Source organism: Acartia tonsa, chromosome 11 (genome assembly GCF_053477335.1).
Source record: "Acartia tonsa isolate MP-2025a chromosome 11, ASM5347733v1, whole genome shotgun sequence".
Taxonomy (NCBI): domain Eukaryota; kingdom Metazoa; phylum Arthropoda; class Copepoda; order Calanoida; family Acartiidae; genus Acartia; species Acartia tonsa.
In genome coordinates, this window is record NC_137270.1 from 30,460,875 (window position 1) to 30,480,194 (window position 19,320).

The 19,320-nt window shown below is 33.6% G+C and overlaps 2 protein-coding genes across 2 annotated transcripts in view; both read right to left on the minus strand.

Annotated features, from left to right (window-relative positions):
* Positions 1 to 19,320, minus strand: part of LOC145332951 (ribonuclease H-like) — a 135,244-nt gene that overhangs the window by 93,829 nt on the left and 22,095 nt on the right. The window lies entirely within an intron of this gene.
* LOC145332950 (sorting and assembly machinery component 50 homolog B-like) overlaps positions 1 to 19,320 on the minus strand; it is a 23,642-nt gene continuing 4,322 nt past the window's right edge. Inside the window, exons 4-17 of the mRNA XM_080178070.1 lie at positions 14,584 to 14,643; positions 10,629 to 10,719; positions 10,109 to 10,206; positions 9,242 to 9,329; positions 8,176 to 8,263; positions 7,631 to 7,697; positions 7,024 to 7,121; positions 6,839 to 6,912; positions 6,627 to 6,693; positions 5,815 to 5,883; positions 5,417 to 5,484; positions 3,763 to 3,830; positions 131 to 193; positions 1 to 79 (exon numbers count right to left, since the gene is read on the minus strand). Coding sequence (XP_080034196.1) covers positions 131 to 193; positions 3,763 to 3,830; positions 5,417 to 5,484; positions 5,815 to 5,883; positions 6,627 to 6,693; positions 6,839 to 6,912; positions 7,024 to 7,121; positions 7,631 to 7,697; positions 8,176 to 8,263; positions 9,242 to 9,329; positions 10,109 to 10,206; positions 10,629 to 10,719; positions 14,584 to 14,643 — 999 coding nt within the window. The 3' untranslated portion in view covers positions 1 to 79. The remainder of the gene's footprint in view (positions 80 to 130; positions 194 to 3,762; positions 3,831 to 5,416; positions 5,485 to 5,814; positions 5,884 to 6,626; positions 6,694 to 6,838; positions 6,913 to 7,023; positions 7,122 to 7,630; positions 7,698 to 8,175; positions 8,264 to 9,241; positions 9,330 to 10,108; positions 10,207 to 10,628; positions 10,720 to 14,583; positions 14,644 to 19,320) is intronic.

Genomic DNA, 19,320 nt, shown 5'->3' on the forward strand with positions numbered 1-19,320 from the left:
CTAGAACAAGTAATTTCTCGGGACATCCTGTAAAACAGGTTATGTGAATGTAGAGAAACAGCTGGGGGGGTCTGTCTATCTACAGGAAGTTGACTCCAGGTAGAGAAACAGCTGAGCCAAGACTGTCTACCTACAGGAAGTTGACTCCAATACCAAACTGGAGACCTGGATTCACCTTATCCCCTCGGGAAGCCTAAAAATAGAAAATTATATACCTATGGATTTTAAAAATTGATTATATTCATGCCTCGGCAGCCGCGACTAGGCCACACATTCCAACACTTTTGGATGGTTTGAAATAAAAAATGAGGTTGCCATATTTGGGTAAGGTTTAGACTTCCAAGTTCCAGCTGATATTTAAAATTGTAAAATAGTGATTTCTCTGCAGCTCAGCCCTGGGTATATTTGACAACTTTAGAAATTATGTCATTTGATTTTTCAATAATAAAAAACACGTAATGTGTACTGTTTTCATACCTTACCATATCTTAGCTGCGTGTTTATTTGGAAAATTACTTACACACGCAAAAGTACACGTTTATCAAAATAAACACACGGACTTACATTCAAAAACTTGAATCATGTAATGTTTTAGTAAAGAGTAGAAGAGGCAAAAACGCTCATTAAACCGTGGAAAAAACGTTGTATGATTCACCATTTCTAATATAAAAAAGAAAGCCTATTGAGTTGAAAAATGTTTTATGATTTTACATTTGTCCAAGGATGGTTTTAGGCTAATTATGGATGGGGTAATCATTTGTATATATGGTTCCTGTAACAAAATCCACCCTCGATAAAAATTACAACTTCCAAAAGACGTTTTTCATTTTAAAAAAATGAATGAGGGAGGGATGTACCCTCCAACCTTTTTGGGCTAAGCCAATAGACAATAGGGTGAAGCCACTAGCAAGTAAAACAAAATCGTTGTACACGATTAAAATATCTGAGAATTTGTCCTTGTTCCACAGAGACTATTAATATTTGCTTACAACAATGGTACTAGACAGTTGACAAATGTGTCTGTGATTTTATCTTTTTCTCTCATGTTCTACTTAAAGTACAGAGGCAGAATAATACAAATATGTGTACACTTTTTGGATCTAGTGCAGTTCACGGTAAAATGTTAACTTCCTGGTAGCGATTATCTCCAAAAATCTATGAATTTTAAAAACTGTTACTTAAAAAATATACATTGCAAGTTAAAATTAAAGTCACCAAAGTTTTTAAACCAACAAATGTGAGAACTTGTTGTTAAACTTTCAAGTATCATTATTATGGAAAACCATTTGCACTGCTAATTTGTTAAAGATTTAATGAAAGCCCCATAAGCTGTTAAGCAATAACGAAAGAATCTTATTTATATAGTACTTTTGGACCAGTATTAATTACGCTCCAATTTCTCTATTATCCCTGAGCTGCCTAAACTCAAATTCTATCTTGAATGTTTAGAAAATAAAAAACACCAAAATTATGTTCCCCACATTATTAGGTAGTTTATTTCAGTGAAATTATGAATTTGTCTTCATATCCGCACTTTTTATACATGTTTAACATCTTGTTTTAGCAACATGCAAATTAGAAAAATTTCATGGATAATAAGAAAAGTAAGAAAGTCGAAAAAGGTAAAGTGGGAGAATACCATAACCAAACGAAGAGAAATTCACCCATAAAAAAATAATTATCCCCCCTCCAACAATTTGAAAAAAAATGAAATTCAAAAATGAGATTTTATCTACTAAAATATAAAATTAGGTAGAGTCAAATTCAACCCCACATCACCTTAAGTACCCCTAGCTAGAGGCCTCTAGGGGGGCGAAACGGGTGGCATATCAATAAAATGCAATTTATGTGATTTATGACCACATCAGAGCTTGCTATTTTAATTTTGACCAATAAACTTATATATTTATGTGTGACTAAATTTGCCAATATTTTATCTGTTTGTGCCAGTTATTTCTGCCCGTTTATTTTGGACAAATCTGGTATTCAATATTATCATTCATAACAATGCACTTTTTATAACCATGCATTTTCGGGAATAGTCCCTTTCATGGCAATGCCCCATAAGGGGCGATGCGTCGAATTTTTAAAATGTTTTTTTTACGGTTATTTTAGGTTAGGTTAGGTTATATTGGGTTAGGTGATTGCCCCACAGGATTAGGCAATTGGCCCCTAAGGGTTAGAGCCCCCCGCAGGGGCTAGAAATAGGAGAAAGCTACTGTGAAAAATACGAAGAATCGCCCCTTAAGGTGCTTTGCCACGCAAGGGACTGTATACGCATTTTCTTAAAACAAATATCTATATTGCCAGCTGAAGTTGAATTTAAGAATTAATCCAATTTTTCCCCCCTATATTCAATTTACTTAGGTATTTAGTGTTTAATCGTGTTTTTAGCCAGTTTGTTTGTTTTAAGTATCTTAGTGGACAAAATGGCTATTGAGGAATCTTGTATATATACAAAAAAAAGTTACAAGATGGTAATTTTTTAGAAATAGATTATGGAAAGGCCTAGTAAAACAATATAGGGTACGTGCATTTTATAAAAGAACTAAGTAATTGAAAGAAGAAACATGATAAAATATCATGTACTTCATTGTTTTCAATTAAAAATCAGGCCAGCTCAATACAATACTTGGTATAGCAAGTTTTTCAATATAGATACGTAGCTTTTTTTGCATTTCAGCTTTCAGAAAAAATTAAATAGTAAGGTATATTTTCATCTGACGAAAAACTCTTTCATATAAATCTTATTGGAAAAATCACTTATATTCTAATATAAAAAGTGTGTCTGTCTTGATAAGATATCAGTAAAGCCATCCCAGGACAATTCATGTAAAGATTCATTAAAATGTAAAACTCAATCTGTTCAGTGATAAGTGAGATCTGTACGTACAACCGCACTAAAAACCTTACTACTTTAAATAATAATATTGAATATATGAAAGTATTGTCCTTGTTATTGGTGCAAAAATTATGGAACCAGTTGTAAACGTGATTTTTGTCATTTATTATTTGGACAGGCCCACTACAAATCAAAATAGGCAAGGATTTTTTTATTTAAAGTAGTACCACAAAAGTTCAACAACGCCAAAAAAAGGTTACATCATTTTATCAGATACTAAAAGGATAAAGCCGGCTCAATTATTATTCACCCATATGAGGGAGCAAGAAGGGAGGCCGGGATAAGTCGTACCTCTACTTTCAATTTAGTTTTAAAAAGACAAAAAAAAACTTATTTTATCGTGAAAGGAATCATTATTATAAAAATTCTAAAAAATATTGTTTAAAATGCAAAAAATCACACAATCGGCTATGTGGTAATAATTTTCGAGTTCCTATGCTTTTCAAATTGTACCAAACTGTTACAGGAAACATTATGCTGAGTTTGAAACGGATAGGACAATCTACTTTACCTAAATTAACAATAAGAGCTATCCGTTACGAACGAACGTACGTTAAAACCAGTCCTTATAGTAGAAAAGCTTCGCTTTTCTTTAGTATAGCCAGTGGTAGGTAAATGGATTTATTATTACTTGGATTTACACCTAATTATTATGTACTCTAATATAGAGAAACTTGTAGCTGGCCAAATAACAATCTACTCCCATTACACTTACCCTTTCATTCCTACTAGATATTCGATTTGACAAATAAATGAGATGGAAAATAGCAACTTAAATTTACAACAGTTTTTCCCCTGTCATAATATCCACGTATTTTCTATATCCATTGGTGGGTGAAAAATGAAAAACATGAGCTAACCTTAACAGGTATACAGTAATTGAGTTCTATCCTGGCAATTCCTCCAAGTTTCACAGCCAATCCAAGACCTAAAATATAAAAATACCTATACGCAGCCGTAAAAAAAATAATGTTTGCCGAAAATTGATATATTATTACTTGGATGTTACACCAGATTTACAAGTACTCTGATGATGTGAAACTCACAGCTGGCTAAAATGACGATACCGAAACCCCTTGCCCCATTCCCTCTCCCCCTACTGGATGAACGAACTGACCAATAATTTAGGTCTATATTAGGAAGATAAATTGACGACACATTTACCATTATCAATATATTCATATCCTATATCCATTGTGCCAAACCATAACATACCATCAAAATTACATAAAATAAAAAAAAAATGAAGCATTTATAAAATATGTTTTTACATTTGTCATAAAATCATTTTCTTCCTACGTGATTTTAATTGTACAATTTGACACAAAGCATTCATTAGTAGCGTAGCTACTCTACAAGTTTAGTAAGTCAGTCTGTCGCTTTTAGAAGGTCCTACCACAACTATTTATCTTCGTTGTTTGATCCACTTTTTTCCTGGAGTTTTGATGTGAAATGTTATTTTTTTTTATATGTGTATTTTATGCTTAACCTCTATGATATTGATCGTTAAGAAAATTTACCCTCCTGTAGATTAGAATTATTCGTTAAAGGTTTGAACACAGCTAGTTTTAAGTACCCAAAGTTTTAAAGCAAAGAATGTGAAAACGTGGGAAACATGTACTGCAAGCTTGAATACTTGCGAAAGGAAAGTAAAAATAAAATAAAATAAAACCTAGTTAAGCAGCTAACAAGTTTCACCACTACTGGTCGAAATTATCATTGTTTTTTTTTAACAACTAAAACTGTAAGTTGACTAAAACTAGAATATTATAGGACAAAGGTCGTAGAGTCATAGTACAAAGTTTAAAGCAGGGTTTCGGATCCGCATTGCTTTTATGCGGATCCGGATCCGGATCCGGATCCTACTGGATCCGGATCCGGATCCGGATCCTACTGGATCCGGATCCGGATCTTTGACAATAAAAATAAAATCACCAAATTTTTCAAAAAAATTTATTCTTCAATTCGAAGTCAAAAATACTTTTAATTTTCAAGTCTGAACCTAAACCTTAAAGATTGGCTCTCATCAAGAGAATGTCTGAGATTTTTATATAAATTTAGGTAGATTTTTCCATTTTTTCCGCATTTTTTGGAGTCTAAGGATCCGGATCCGGATCCTTGGACTCAAAATATGCGGATCCTTGCGGATCCGGATCCGGATCCGGATCCGAAACCCTGGTTTAAAGTAAATTTTAATTCTTGAATTCTAAGTTGATTTTTACATAGTATTTTTAGATTGAGACAAGGATGAGGAAAATATTTTATCCTGCTTGTATTTTCAAGTAGCACAGCAAAAACAAATAACAGAACCATAATTCGCATTACAGAATTTTTGTTGATACTAAAAACAATGCTGTAAGGACAATCGGTTGAGTTTATTATTGACCATGAATTAATCAATCTGTATAAAACTACATTCATTAAAGTTAGCTACCTGTCAACTTAATCTACATAACTTTCTATGGACTAATTTCACGAATAAGCTACCTATCCTAACATCTATGTAAATCTTACCATAAGATAATCTAAAATCTTGGGTTAGCATATCAATATCTCTTTGTACATCGCCAGACAACCAAAAACTAAAAAATAAATTTTTATAGATAGGTATTAATTTTAAAATCAAAAAGGTTTTATTTTTTTTTATTAAGAAAATTAAACAATTTATTCATATTAGAGAAAGATTTCTGTCTGAAAGCAAGCGATATTGAAATAACCAGCGCGCATAAGTTTTCCTTGAAAGGTGCGCGGAACACATCTCAATTTTTTTGATTTCTTAAAACTTTTCTTTAAGCATACTCTAAACTTAGCACAGCACATGGCTCTAGTTTTCTGTTATTATTGATCGATTGTCATGAAGACGAATTATATTTTTCTCGCAAATTCATAATTTTATTTGCATATTACTTTACCTGCCAACATTACCAGCAGTCATGAACATGTGAGTCTTGAACAGATCTCCAAATCCTCCTTGTCCAGGTCTAGAAAATAAAGGTTTATGCAAAGAGGCCTCTGAGGGCGTAGCCGTTTGTAAAAAATAGAAAGAAATTATTTTACATCCATTGAGCTTGGTTGAATTTCACTATTAGTATTGTTTAATTTCAGAATCTTTAGAAGATTTTTTCAAAATGTAACACTACAAAAAAATTTTAATTTCATTAACAAATAAAGATATTCAAAGAAAACTAGCATTACTCACCGGTTGAGGGATAAGCTGTTTTATAGAACACGCGATGCGTGTTAAAATCATGCAATTTCTGTATAATATATCACGCGGTGGCCGCGTGATTTTTTAGCACAAAGCAACGCTAGAAAATCGGCACGGCTTGGACAAACTTTTAAAATGTTAAATATCATTGTCCGGGGGGGAGAGTTTATACATAATATATATTGTATAAGGAAAATGTAGCACTATGTGTTTGTGTAAATTTTGACCCCATGTTATTTACTCACGCAACCTCGATCACAAAACGACCACGCCCAGATTTATATTCGCGGATTTTCCAAAAATTGAAATTTCCTATCTCTATGAAAACACAATTAAATAATATAAATCAAGTGATAGGAAAATAGAAATGTTATTTCTCGCAGTGTATTTTAAACAGCTTTCCGCGGATATAAAATGTACAATTATAAGATTAAAACCAGCCTTTTTAGCCCCGAGATGCCGAAGGCACGGGCTTGACAACCATCCGATTCCTTAATTTTGTATGTAAATACAAACCTGAAAGGTAAAGGAGCATACAAATGAAGACCACTCGCCCAAAAATTGGTGCCTCCCAAAGAATTTCCTAAAATTAAGTAAATGTATTCCTATAGGGGAACTTGAAAGAAAGGAGAGGGGGGGGGGGGTTGTAACTTAGCTCAACATTCAGGTTTTTTTAAATGTAATATTTTTATTTTTTTTGGTGGGGGGGGGGGAGTATTTTTACTAACCTTGATCATGAGGGCCAACACCACGAAGATCAAATCCTCGAATGTTCAGTGGACCACCCAAGAAAAATCTGTCACTGAAAAAAAATACTTTTGATATACCTAATCAAAGTCCCATACATACTTTAGTATTTGCAGATTTATTTATTTGTTTTTATTCCTTTGCTTTAACATATGTAAATCCTTACCTTATGGTTAAAGTTTTACTGGAATCGTTGATAGGTCTCATTAGACCCGCCTGGAGGCTTCCTTGTATACTTATATCACTGGCTAGTGGGATATTCATCTGAAATATAATATAATTCAAGTTTTATGCTTACTTTAGCACCTTTAAACTCAAGGTACTTTTTTATGATCGACGACCTAACAGCAAAATGAAACTTAAGAGGATTTGTTATACATTTTCTACCCTTTTAAATATTCGACTGTGTTGAAAAAAATTCAATAAATATAAGAATACTTACGTTACAAAACCACTAAAGCATTACAAATGGACAAACATATAGTAAAGGCTCTCTGCTAAAAAATAATTTAATCTCCTAAAGACAAAGTTTAAAAACCATATAGAAGAGCCACTTTACATTTGGATAGATACAAGAGTGAGGTTATCAAAGATAAATACCTAATAAATGCTCTAGCTAGCTGTTAAAAAATATTTTAGCCTACTAGAGACACAGCTTAAAAACCATATAGAAGAGGCACTGGTACATTTTACATATGGATATACAAGTGAAAAGGGAAACTAAAAAGCCCTAGTAAATGCTCTGGCTGTTAAAAATCTGCAACATTTCTGACCTGAACTTCGGCCTCAGATTTGAAAAATCCAACGTTGCCACCGAGACCAGCAAACTCATGAGACATTCTAAAACAAGGATAATTTTATACATAAGTAACACAACATTAACACTATTATACTATAATAGTAAAACTATCGGCTTCGCCCCTAGCCTCTAGGGGCTTTGTATTTCTAGTGCTGCCTATTTTCCCAAGAAATTTTTTTTTTTTTTTTGGGGGGGGGGTCCCACCCCCCAAGAAAATAGATTAAAACCACCACAGGACCAATAGGTATATACCCTGAAGAGTAGAATCCGATCGGTTCAGTGGTTACCGAGATCTTAAGCGACGGACGGACAGACAGACAGACACCAAGCTACTTTGTATTATAGATATGTCAGGGGGGAAGGGGATATTTGGCTGTTTTTCAAAATAGTCCCCAAAGTCTTAATATAACGTTTTCTTATTCCTTGGGGACTTGTTTTGAATTTTGATCGGTTGGTTCATTTAGTTTAGTGTCCAACCACTAATTGTTATCTACATAACAAAAAAAAAACATAGCTTACCTGAAAAGTGTTCCTTCTGTAGGAAAGATAGGGTTATCCCTTCTGTCTACGTGTAAAATATGACGAACTGCAGATTTCAAAGTATGGCCTGAAAAATCAACAAAAATGAAAATCTATAAGAACCAAAAATATATGTTGATATTTTTTTTCTGAAGCTAAATATCTCGGAAACTAATTGGCTAAATATTGTTCTACTTTTGGGGGAAGGTTTATACATGTCTTAAAGTTGTTTTTTTTTTAAAGCTATTTTCGGACCTCCCCTTAAGGGTTGAGTTTTCAGAATAACTTGTAATGATACTTGTTACCCGCGACCGTGGCTCAACACGAAGCGCATCCGCTCGTCGTCGGGAAGGTGATAGGTTCGAATCTCGGTCCGACACCGCGTCATAACAAAAGACGTTAAAAATTGTTCCCACTGCTACTATGTCAGATGCGCGACGTAAATAGTTAGAGTGGGGGGAATGCCTTGGCCCAAAACAGGCGCAACTCGCTACCGTGCACAGTTGGGACTTCTCAGACAAAATCGTGCATCTCAGAGAGTTGGTTGTCTGATGGGTGAATGGACGCTTTACACCGCAATCATTGCAATTGCAAGTATGTTCCAAGGTGCGTGGAGATATAGGTCGAGTACCCGAAGCGACACCTAGCCCCCTAGAGTCTTAACTCTTAATGATACTAGTTGCCTAGGTATAAAGCCTAAAAACAATCCTTAATTTAGTATCTTGAACTCGAAGGCCTAGCCTTGGAGTCAACGCATTCTCAATCCCATTGATACTCATATAAAAGAAAAGGAGGTATGTCTGTCTGTGTGAGTACAATAACTATAACACTTGTACAATTACTAATTACAGAATACGAAGCATCCTAACATATTTATATTATTACTTGGATGTTGCACTAGATAGTACTCTGATTAAGTGATGTTCTTAATTGGTTAAAACAACGATACCTCCCAACCACCCTTGTACTTCATCCCAACTTAATGGATGAACGAATTGACCAATAAATGAGGTCTATATTTCCCCCTGTCATTATATCCACGTGCATCCTATATCCATTTTCGTACCTGATTGTTCTCTAACTGGGAAAGAGGTGGATTTACTGAGACATGAGAGATACCTCCAGACAGTCTCATATTGGAGATTGTGCATTACCTTAACAAACAAGATAGACTGATATTAGGAATAACTAATAACAAGTGGATTACCCTATATTTTTACTTAATATTGACTTCTTTTATTTTGCCTCTTAGTGATAAGTTAACACTTTATTTTTAACACTGCACTGACTTTGGTAAAGTATTTATCACCGTAAACTTAACTTGAAAATTTTTAGGCAATTCTTATAGAAAAATTACTTCATGTTGCTTTTTAAATATGTACATAAGAGAAAATCTGGAAAATTCTTTCTCGTATTCATTCGAATCCGGTGGATAGGAACCGGTTCTCATCCATACGAAAAACCTATGTCTAGCATCGTATTATATCCAGTTTTCTACGAATATAGAAATGTACAATCATAAGATTAAAACTAGTTTTTTCAGCCGGTGCCTTCGCTACCACGGGGCTAAAAAAACTAGTTTTAATCTTATAATTGTACATTCTATATCCGCGGAAAGCCGTTTATAATACGATACGAGAAATAACTATTTCAAAATTCACATGTCTTGTTAACAATTTTTAAAAATCCTTAAACCTGTAAATATATTACCTACTTAGGGAAAACCAAAAAAAATTTCAAAAGTTTTCACTGAAATCCTGTTAATCCTTATGATAAAGTGAAAGGATGTCTGTGTGTACCGAAGGATCTCGCTAACCGAAAAACCGCAAAATATATTATTTTATAAACAGCTGATTTTAACGTAAATTAAAGAAAAAAAAACATTTTACATTACGCTAGAAGCCTCTAGGGGTTAGTTTTGTAATTAGGATACCTGGGGTCCAGATAGGAATGAAAGATCTGCGAGAATGCCGCGGTCAATTTCTTTGAAACCAGAGGCGGGGTGCTCACCAACGGCCTGGTAAACATTACCTAAATTCAAATATGAAGAATAATACCTGCCCGTTATAAAAAAAAAGTTAGGTATACTTGTACCCAAACTTAAATAATACTTTTGTCAATTGGCTTAAATTATGTTTTTTAATTAGATTTTAATTGGTTTTTCATACAAGCGGTGTTCAATGTTTCAACCAATAGTTTAATCTATTCAAGGGATATTATTATCATTATGAAGACATAAATTTCTTAATAATGATAACTATTTAATGGTAGAAAAGTTGGAGGCAAGATATTGATTCCATGTATAAAATATCCTTTCTTGAATGGCAATTCTCATCGCAAAACTATACAAATGAAGGTATTTCATTTATAGAAATTTAAGAGAAAATGTGATATGGCATTAGGTAGAATGATAGCTTGAATTGAATAATATTATTTTTTCAAAAGATAGCTACCTGATACAGTAGATTTAAAAAGCCCAAAGAAAGGCTTCATCAAAGAAATATTGAAACTATTAGACTTCTTTGTTCCGTAAGAATATTCAGCCTGAAAAAAATTATTCTATTTAAAAACTTTTTATGTCTCGTAGCTAGTCTTGGGGAATTTTCAGGAAAGGAGGGGGTATAGGGCTGAAAATCATACTGGTATTCAAAATTTATATTAACGTTCTCTCATTCGTTGCTTTAAAAACTTTGGAGATTTAATCAAACCTTGATAGCAGAGTTCCACACTTTTACACCAATAATTAATAGCTGAAAATTCCACTTTTCCCTATAAAAGACCTGTATATGTTAAACGATGTATTTTTATTTTCATATTTTTCTCTTTCAGTAAATTGTACCCCACCCGAGAGAAATACTCATAAATTCAATAGTCAATATAAATTTTTATATTAAAGGGGGGGGGGGGGAAGTTTTGACACATTTGCGTAAACCTGGCACCCTGGCTTTATCTTTGGACTGAGAGGTTAGGTTATTAGGGATAAAATCATTCTTATATGATGAATTTCACGAAGTTTTAAGATTTTTTGGATAGACCTCCAGGTTCCGGAGCTCCAGGCCTCCAGGTGGTCTCTGGACAGGTAAAAAAATAAAAAAATTCGTATTTGGACAGTTAGAGGTAAGTTTATAAAACAACATAACCTTCTTTTAATATATTATTTACATATTTGAAGAAAAAATTACAATTGGCCTCCAGGTTCAGGTGCTGGAGGCCTCCAGGTGGCCTCTGGACAGGTAAAAAATCAAAATTTCTTATTTATACAGTTAGAGGTAAGTTTATAAAACAACATAAGCTTCTTTTACTATATTATTTACATATTTGAAGTAAAAATTAGGATCGGCCTCCAGGTTCAGGTGCTGCAGGCCTCCAGGTGGCCTCTGGACAGGAAAAAATCAAAATTTCTAATTTGAACAGTTAGAGGTAAGTTTATAAAACAACATTACCTTCTATTAATATATTATTTAAATATTTGAAAAAAAAATTACAATCGGCCTCCAGGTTCAGGTGCTGCAGGCCTCCAGGTTCAGGTGCTGCAGGCCTCCAGATGGCCTCTGGACAGGTAAAAAATCTAAATTTCTTATTAAAACAGTTAGAGGTAAGTTTATAAAACAACATAACCTTCTTTTAATATATTATTTACATATTTGAAGAAAAAATTAGGATCAGCCTTAAGGTTCAGGTGCTGCAGGCCTCCAGGTGTCCTCTGGACAGGTAAAAAATCAAAATTTCTAATTTAAACAGTTAGAGGTAATTTTATTAAACAACATAAGCTTCTTTTAATATATTATTTAAATATTTGAAGAAAAAATTACAATCGGCTTCCAGGTTCAGGTGCTGCAGGCCTCCAGGTGTCCTCTGGACAGGTAAAAAATCAAAATTTCTAATTTAAACAGTTAGAGGTAAGTTTATTAAACAACATAAGCTTCTTTTAATATAATATTTATATATTTGAAGAAAAAATTACAATCGGCTTCAAATCAAAATTTCTTATTTGAACAGTTAGAGGTAAGTTTATAAAACAACATAACCTTTTTTAAATATATTACTTACATATTTGGAGAAAAAATTACAATCGGCCTCCAGGTTCAGCTGCTGCAGGCCTCCAGGTGGCCTCTGGACAGGTAAAAAATCAAAATTTCTTATTTGAACAGTTAGAGGTAAGTTTTTAAAACAAAATAACCTTTTTTTAATATATTACTTACATATTTGGAGAAAAAATTACAATCGGCCTCCAGGTTCAGCTGCTGCAGGCCTCCAGGTGGCCTCTGGACAGGTAAAAAATCAAAATTTTCTATTTGAACAGTTAGAAGTAAGTTTATAAAACAAAATAACCTTTTTTTAATATATTACTTACATATTTGGAGAAAATTTACAATCGGGCTCCAGGTTCAGCTGCTGCAGGCCTCCAGGTGGCCTCTGGACAGGTAAAAAATCAAAATTTCTTTTTTGAACAGTTAGAAGTAAGTTTATAAAACAAAATAACCTTCTTTTAATATGTTACTTAAATATTTGAAGACAAAATTACTATTGGCCTCCAGGTTCAGGTGGTGCAGGCCTCCAGGTGGCCTCTGGACAGGTAAAAAATCAAAATTTCTTGTTTGAACAGTTAGAGGTAAACTTGTAAAACAAAGTAAGCATATTTTCAAATGTTATTTATGTATTTCAGGTATAACTTTAAAAATATTTACCTCAATAATTGAAAATAAACATATTTTTTTATTATATTACTTACCTACCTCATTGATATCAAAAATTCAAATTACCTTCCATATTTTATACTAGGGATCGTTGGGAATCAATAATAATATAATAAATAATATATTAAAAGAAGGTTATGTTGTTTTATAAGTTGACCTCTAACTGTTCAAATAAGAAATATTGATTTTTTACCTGTCCAGAGGCCACCTGGAGGCCTCCAGCAACTGAACCTGGAGGCCAATTGTAATTTTTTCTTGAAATATTTAAATAATATATTAAAAGAAGGTTATGTTGTTTTATAAACTTACCTCTAACTGTTCAAATAAGAAATTTAGATTTTTTACCTGTCCAGAGGCCACCTGGAGGCCTCCAGCACCTAAACCTGGAGGCCAATTGTAATTTTTTCTTAAAATATTGAAATAATATATTAAAAGAAGGTTATGTTGTTTTATAAACTTACCTCTAACTGTCCAAATAAGAAATTTTGATTTTTTATCTGTCCAGAGGCCACCTGGAGGCCTCCAGCACCTGAACCTGGAGGCCAATTGTAACTTTTCTTGAAATATTTAAATAATATATTAAAAGAAGGTTATGTTGTTTTATAAACTTACCTCTAACTGTTCAAATAAGAAATTTAGATTTTTTACCTGTCCAGAGGCCACCTGGAGGCCTCCAGCACCTGAACCTGGAGGCCAATTGTAATTTTTTCTTCAAATATTTAAATGATATATTAAAAGAAGGTTATGTTGTTTTATAAACTTACCTCTAACTGTTCAAATAAGTAAATTTAGATTTTTTACCTGTCCAGAGGCCACCTGGAGGCCTCCAGCACCTGAACCTGGAGGCCAATTGTAATTTTTTCTTCAAATATTTAAATGATATATTAAAAGAAGGTTATGTTGTTTTATAAACTTACCTCTAACTGTCTAAATAAGAAATTTTGATTTTTTACCTGTCCAGAGGCCACCTGGAGGCCTCCAGCACCTGAACCTGGATGCCGATTGTAATTTTTTCTTCAAATATGTAAATAATATATTAAAAGAAGGTTATGTTGTTTTATAAACTTACCTCTAACTGTATAAAGAAGAAATTTTGATTTTTTACCTGTCCAGAGGCCACCTGGAGGCCTCCAGCACCTGAACCTGGAGGCCGATCCTAATTTTTTCTTCAGATATGTAAATAATATATTAAAAGAAGGTTATGTTGTTTTATAAACTTACCTCTAACTGTCTAAATAAGAAATTTTGATTTTTTACCTGTCCAGAGGCCACCTGGAGGCCTCCAGCACCTGAACCTGGAGGCCGATTGTAATTTTTTCTTCAAATATGTAAATAATATATTAAAAGAAGGTTATGTTGTTTTATAAACTTACCTCTAACTGTCCAAATAAGAATTTTTTTATTTTTTTACCTGTCCAGAGACCACCTGGAGGCCTGGAGCTCCGGAACCTGGAGGCCTATCCAAAAAATCTTAAAACTTCGTGAAATTCATCATATAAGAATGATTTTATCCCTAATAACCTACCCTCTCAGTCCAAAGATAAAGCCAGGGTGCCAGGTTTACGCAAATGTGTCAAAACTTCCCCCCCCCCCTTTACCATCTAGTTTAAATAAATAAAGGTTTTCTAGTAATCTTTTGTCCATTTTTAATAAGATTTTATCACTAGGTATAGAAAGTACCTATTGTATTATTTTCAAATAAAAAATTTACCTGAAATTTTTCTCCTCTTCCAAAACAGTTTGGCATTTTTAGTCCAGTCATTAAGCTTCCCTGGAAAATATGAGAAAATTCTTATATCAAATTTACTTTAAATGACATCCGTGATGGTCAGTCTATAACGCTAATTGACCTTAACTTCATAATTATTTTTTAAATTTCGCATTTAGTTCATATTTTTAATTGGGAATCTACTCAATATTTTAAAGAGGAATATCCGCGCACAAACGAAAGTGATTCTAAGAACCTTCCAGCAGTAATTATAAATGTTTTTTTTTATGAATATGCTAGGGTTTTGTTTAATATCGTTTTATCAACTAAAAAACTTAAGTTTTACCATGATTTTCTATAAACAAAACTTTTAAATGTTAAGCATTTAATGACAAAATATCATTAAATGTTTTGTTGAGTTCAAAAGTTCAAATAAAATAATATGCCAAAACGTAATCAAATGCTATAAATTACGAAAGTACACTAATAAAACTGTTTACAATATTACAAGTTAGTTACTATCCCTTTTTCTAAATTAACATTTTTAATCAAAAAAGTTTACTTTTTGTGCCATAGCAGTTTGAACTCAACAAAACATTTGATGATATTTAGTCACAAAATGTCTAACATTTAAAAAATTTATTCATATAAAACCATGGTGAAACTATACTTTTTAAATCGATATAACGATATTAAACATAACCCTAGCACTATGTGCCCAGGCAATGCAAAAACTCCAAGATTCCAAAAAATGCAATTTTGGATATTGACCAATTTTATAGTTTAAGGTTAATCTTTGTCATATTTGAGAAGGATTCCCAAAGCAAGAGGTGAAAATATCAATTACTTATGATTTTACAGCCTCTAGAAGTAGCCTACCTAGATATTTAGGATTTTGTAATAAAGCCTGACTATTGAAATTACATTTTATATTCAACTTTAAATTATCGTCAAACTACCAAAAATTGAGCTACAGTAATATATTATACCTTTTTTGAAAGCTTATTGAATATACTATACGATTTTAAATTAATTTTTATACGTTTACTTCTAAAACTTATGAAAAAATTGATGTCAAAGCATTCCCCCCTAAAGAAGCAGGAATTATAATATTTTGTTATATTACTTTCAACTTTAAATAGTTTGATCTTTTTTCAGCTAACGAGGCAGCATATCAGACCTTTATACATGTTTAATCAAGGCACTCAGTGAATGAATCCCGTTGGTTTCACTGGCGGCCTCGTTAGCTGAAATTTTTTTTCTCGCATTTTTGTAGGAGCGGTCGGACCCATTTTATAGCAACTTTTACATAATAAAGACGAATTGGATAAGTTTTTTTACAAATCATTTTATCGTGATATTTATAGTTCTCGATGCAATTTTTTATACAATCCCTTATCCCAGACCCCCCATGCACACCCCTAGAAATATTTATTTAAGCTATGTTATCGAACCTGTTGCTTCTATTCAATCAACATTCTTTTTAAATCAAATGAATATCATCTTAAATGTTTCAATTTGATAAAACTAAAACCTAATCCACCCCGTATACACGCTCTAAAGAAATAAAAGAGTCAAGCAAACTTGTAAAGAAACTAAATGATTTAAACCAATTTGTTATTAAACGTATATTATACATACATAGAGCCTATGAGTATGAATGCCTAGGGATCTAAAGGGATAAGACAATGGCCGAAAAATTAATGTATATTACCAATAATGATACACAAACTTACCTTTTTTGTAAATTACAATTATTGGTTGAAAAGTTAAGACACTCAACAAGAAAATGTTATTATAAAACTTTGGGGACTAAAGTGATATACAGCCCAATGTCCCCTCCCTTCTTGATAAAGGCCCTATTGCAGACTATCAATCCTTTGATTGCAATGCCTTTGGATTAAAGTTCTTAGTGCTTTTGTGGTGATTTGTTTTTATTTTCAAAACAAGGATTGTTTTGTCTATACGTAGCGCAGCAATAACAGGTAAATTTTTTATGAAAAAGTACAGTAAAATGGGTTATAGGAAAATAGAAAAGGGGGGGGGGGGTGCGTAATGACATCTATTCTTAATCCGTGAGCAAAATGGTCTAAATATTGAGCTAGACCCTTCAAACTTGGTATATAAGCCTAGTCCTAAATTTTTTAATTTTAGGTTAGGTTAGGTAAGAAAAACCCTGCGGAAATGGGGTTTTTAGACTTTTTTTGGTCTATTTTGATGTGGAAACTTACCTTAAATTGTGTTTTCTTAGGGTTATAACTTAAATACACTGTATCTATTCATAAGGACATTATTTAAGATGATTCAGCAAGTTGGGGACTGACCCCAGGGGGCTAGGTGGGTGGCCCGCAAGGGTTAAGTGCATTTTTTCTAATATACATGTTGTGACACATCAAATTATAGGTTTTTTAGGTCAAGGAACTCAAATTCAGAGCTAAAATAAGCATTAGACTAATCTGAAGCTAGCCCCAGCGGGCTAGGTTGGTGGCCCGCAGGGGTTAAGTGCATTTTTTCCAATATATATCTTGTTATATATCAAAATATAGGTTTTTTAGGTCAAGGAACTCAAATTCTGAGCGAAAATTAGCATTAGACTAACCTGAAGCTAACCCCCCCGGGCTAGGTTGGTTTTCTGAAGGGCTTAAGAGCATTTACCTAACCTAACCTAGAAACTTACTTATATTTTTACAGGTTTTTTTCTTGAATAAACTGTGTCTATTAATGAAGACTTTATTTAAGATGATCCAGCAAGTCGGGGACCGACCCCAGCGGGCTAGGTGGGTGGCCCGCATGGGTTAAGTGCATTTTTTCCAATATATATGTTGTGATACATCAAATTATAAGTTTTTTGGTCAGTAACTCAAATTCAGAGCTAGAATTAGCATAAGACTAATCTGAAGCTAGCCCCAGCGGGCTAGGTCGGTGGCCCGATGGGGTTAAATGCATTATTTTTAATATATATCTTGTTATATATCAAAATATAGGTTTTTAAGGCCAAGAAACTCAAATTCAGAACTAAAATTGGCATAAGACTTACCTGAAGCTAATCCCCGCGGGCTAGGTAGATTTTCCGCAGGGATTATGTACATTTTACCTTACCTAACCTAGAAACTTACTTATATTTTTACAGTTTTTTTTTAATAAACTATGTATTAATGAGGACTTTATTTAAAACTAGCGGCTACGCCCCTAGAGGCCTCTAGGGGCACTTGAGAAGGGGGGAGTCGAATTTGATAACCCAATTTTTTATATTAGATTTTAAAGAAAAAGTAAAAAAAAAATTTTTGGGGGGTGAACATTTTTTTTTGGGGGGGGTGCCCTTCCCCCTCCTTTTTTATTTTAGTTAAAAAAATAGAAAAATAAAAACAAATTTGGGGGGGGGGAGGATTTTTTTTTTTTTTGGGGGGGGGGAGTTGGGGGTGTCCCATCCCCCAAGAAATAGTTATAAACCTTCCCAGGACCTATGAGAAGCTACCCTGTTAAGGAGAACCCGATCGGTTCAGCGGTTAGCGAGTTCCTTCGGTACAAACACACAGACAAACAGACATCCTGTTACTTTAGTATAAGGATGATATAATATAATCCGCAGGGGTTAGCCTTAGGTCAGTCTAATGCTTAAAATAGCTCTGAATTTGAGTTTCTTGACCTAAAAAACCTATAATTGTATAATTGTATGACAACACATACTTTAGAAAAAATGCACTACACCTCTGGGCCACCCACCTAGCCCGCTGGGGGCGGTCCCCAACTTGCTGGATTATCTAAAATAATGTCCTCATTAATGGACACAGTTTATTCAAGGAAAAAAAACAAAAAGAATAAGTAAGTTTCTAGGTTAGGTTAGGTAAAATGTACATAATCCCTGCGGAAAATCTACCTAGCCCGCAGGGGTTAGCTCCAGGTAAGTCTTAAGCCAATTTTAGCTCTGAATTTGAGTTTCTTGACCTTAAAAACCCATATTTTGATATATAACAAGATATATATTAAAAATAATGCATTTAACCCCTGCGGGCCACCGACCTAGCCCGCTGGGGCTAGCTTCAGATTAGTCTTATGCTAATTCTAGCTCTGAATTTGAGTTACTGACCTAAAAAACTTATAATTTGATGTATCACAACATATATATTGGAAAAAATGCACTTAACCCCTGCGGGCCACCAACCTAGCCCGCTGGGGTCGGTTCTGACTTGCTGGATCATCTTAAATAAAGTCTTTATTAATAGACACAGTTTATTCAAGAAAAAAACCTGTAAAAAATATAAGTAAAATTCTAGGTTAGGTTAGGTAAATGCTCTTAAGCCCTGCAGAAAACCAGCCTAGCCCGGGGGGGTTAGCTTCAGGTTAGTCTAATGCTAATTTTCGCTCAGAATTTGAGTTCCTTGACCTAAAAAACCTATATTTTGATATATAACAAGATATATATTGGAAAAAATGCACTTAACCCCTGCGGGCCACCAACCTAGCCCGCTGGGGCTAGCTTCAGATTAGACTAATGCTTATTTTAGCTCTGAATTTGAGTTCCTTGACCTAAAAAACCTATAATTTGATGTGTCACAACATGTATATTGGGAAAAATGCACTTAACCCCTGCGGGCCACCCACCTAGCCCCCTGGGGTCGGTCCCCAACTTGCTGAATCATCTTAAATAATGTCCTTATGAATAGACACAGTGTGTTTAAGTTAAAACCCTAAGAAAACACAATTATAGATAAGTTTCCACATCAATATAGACCAAAAAGG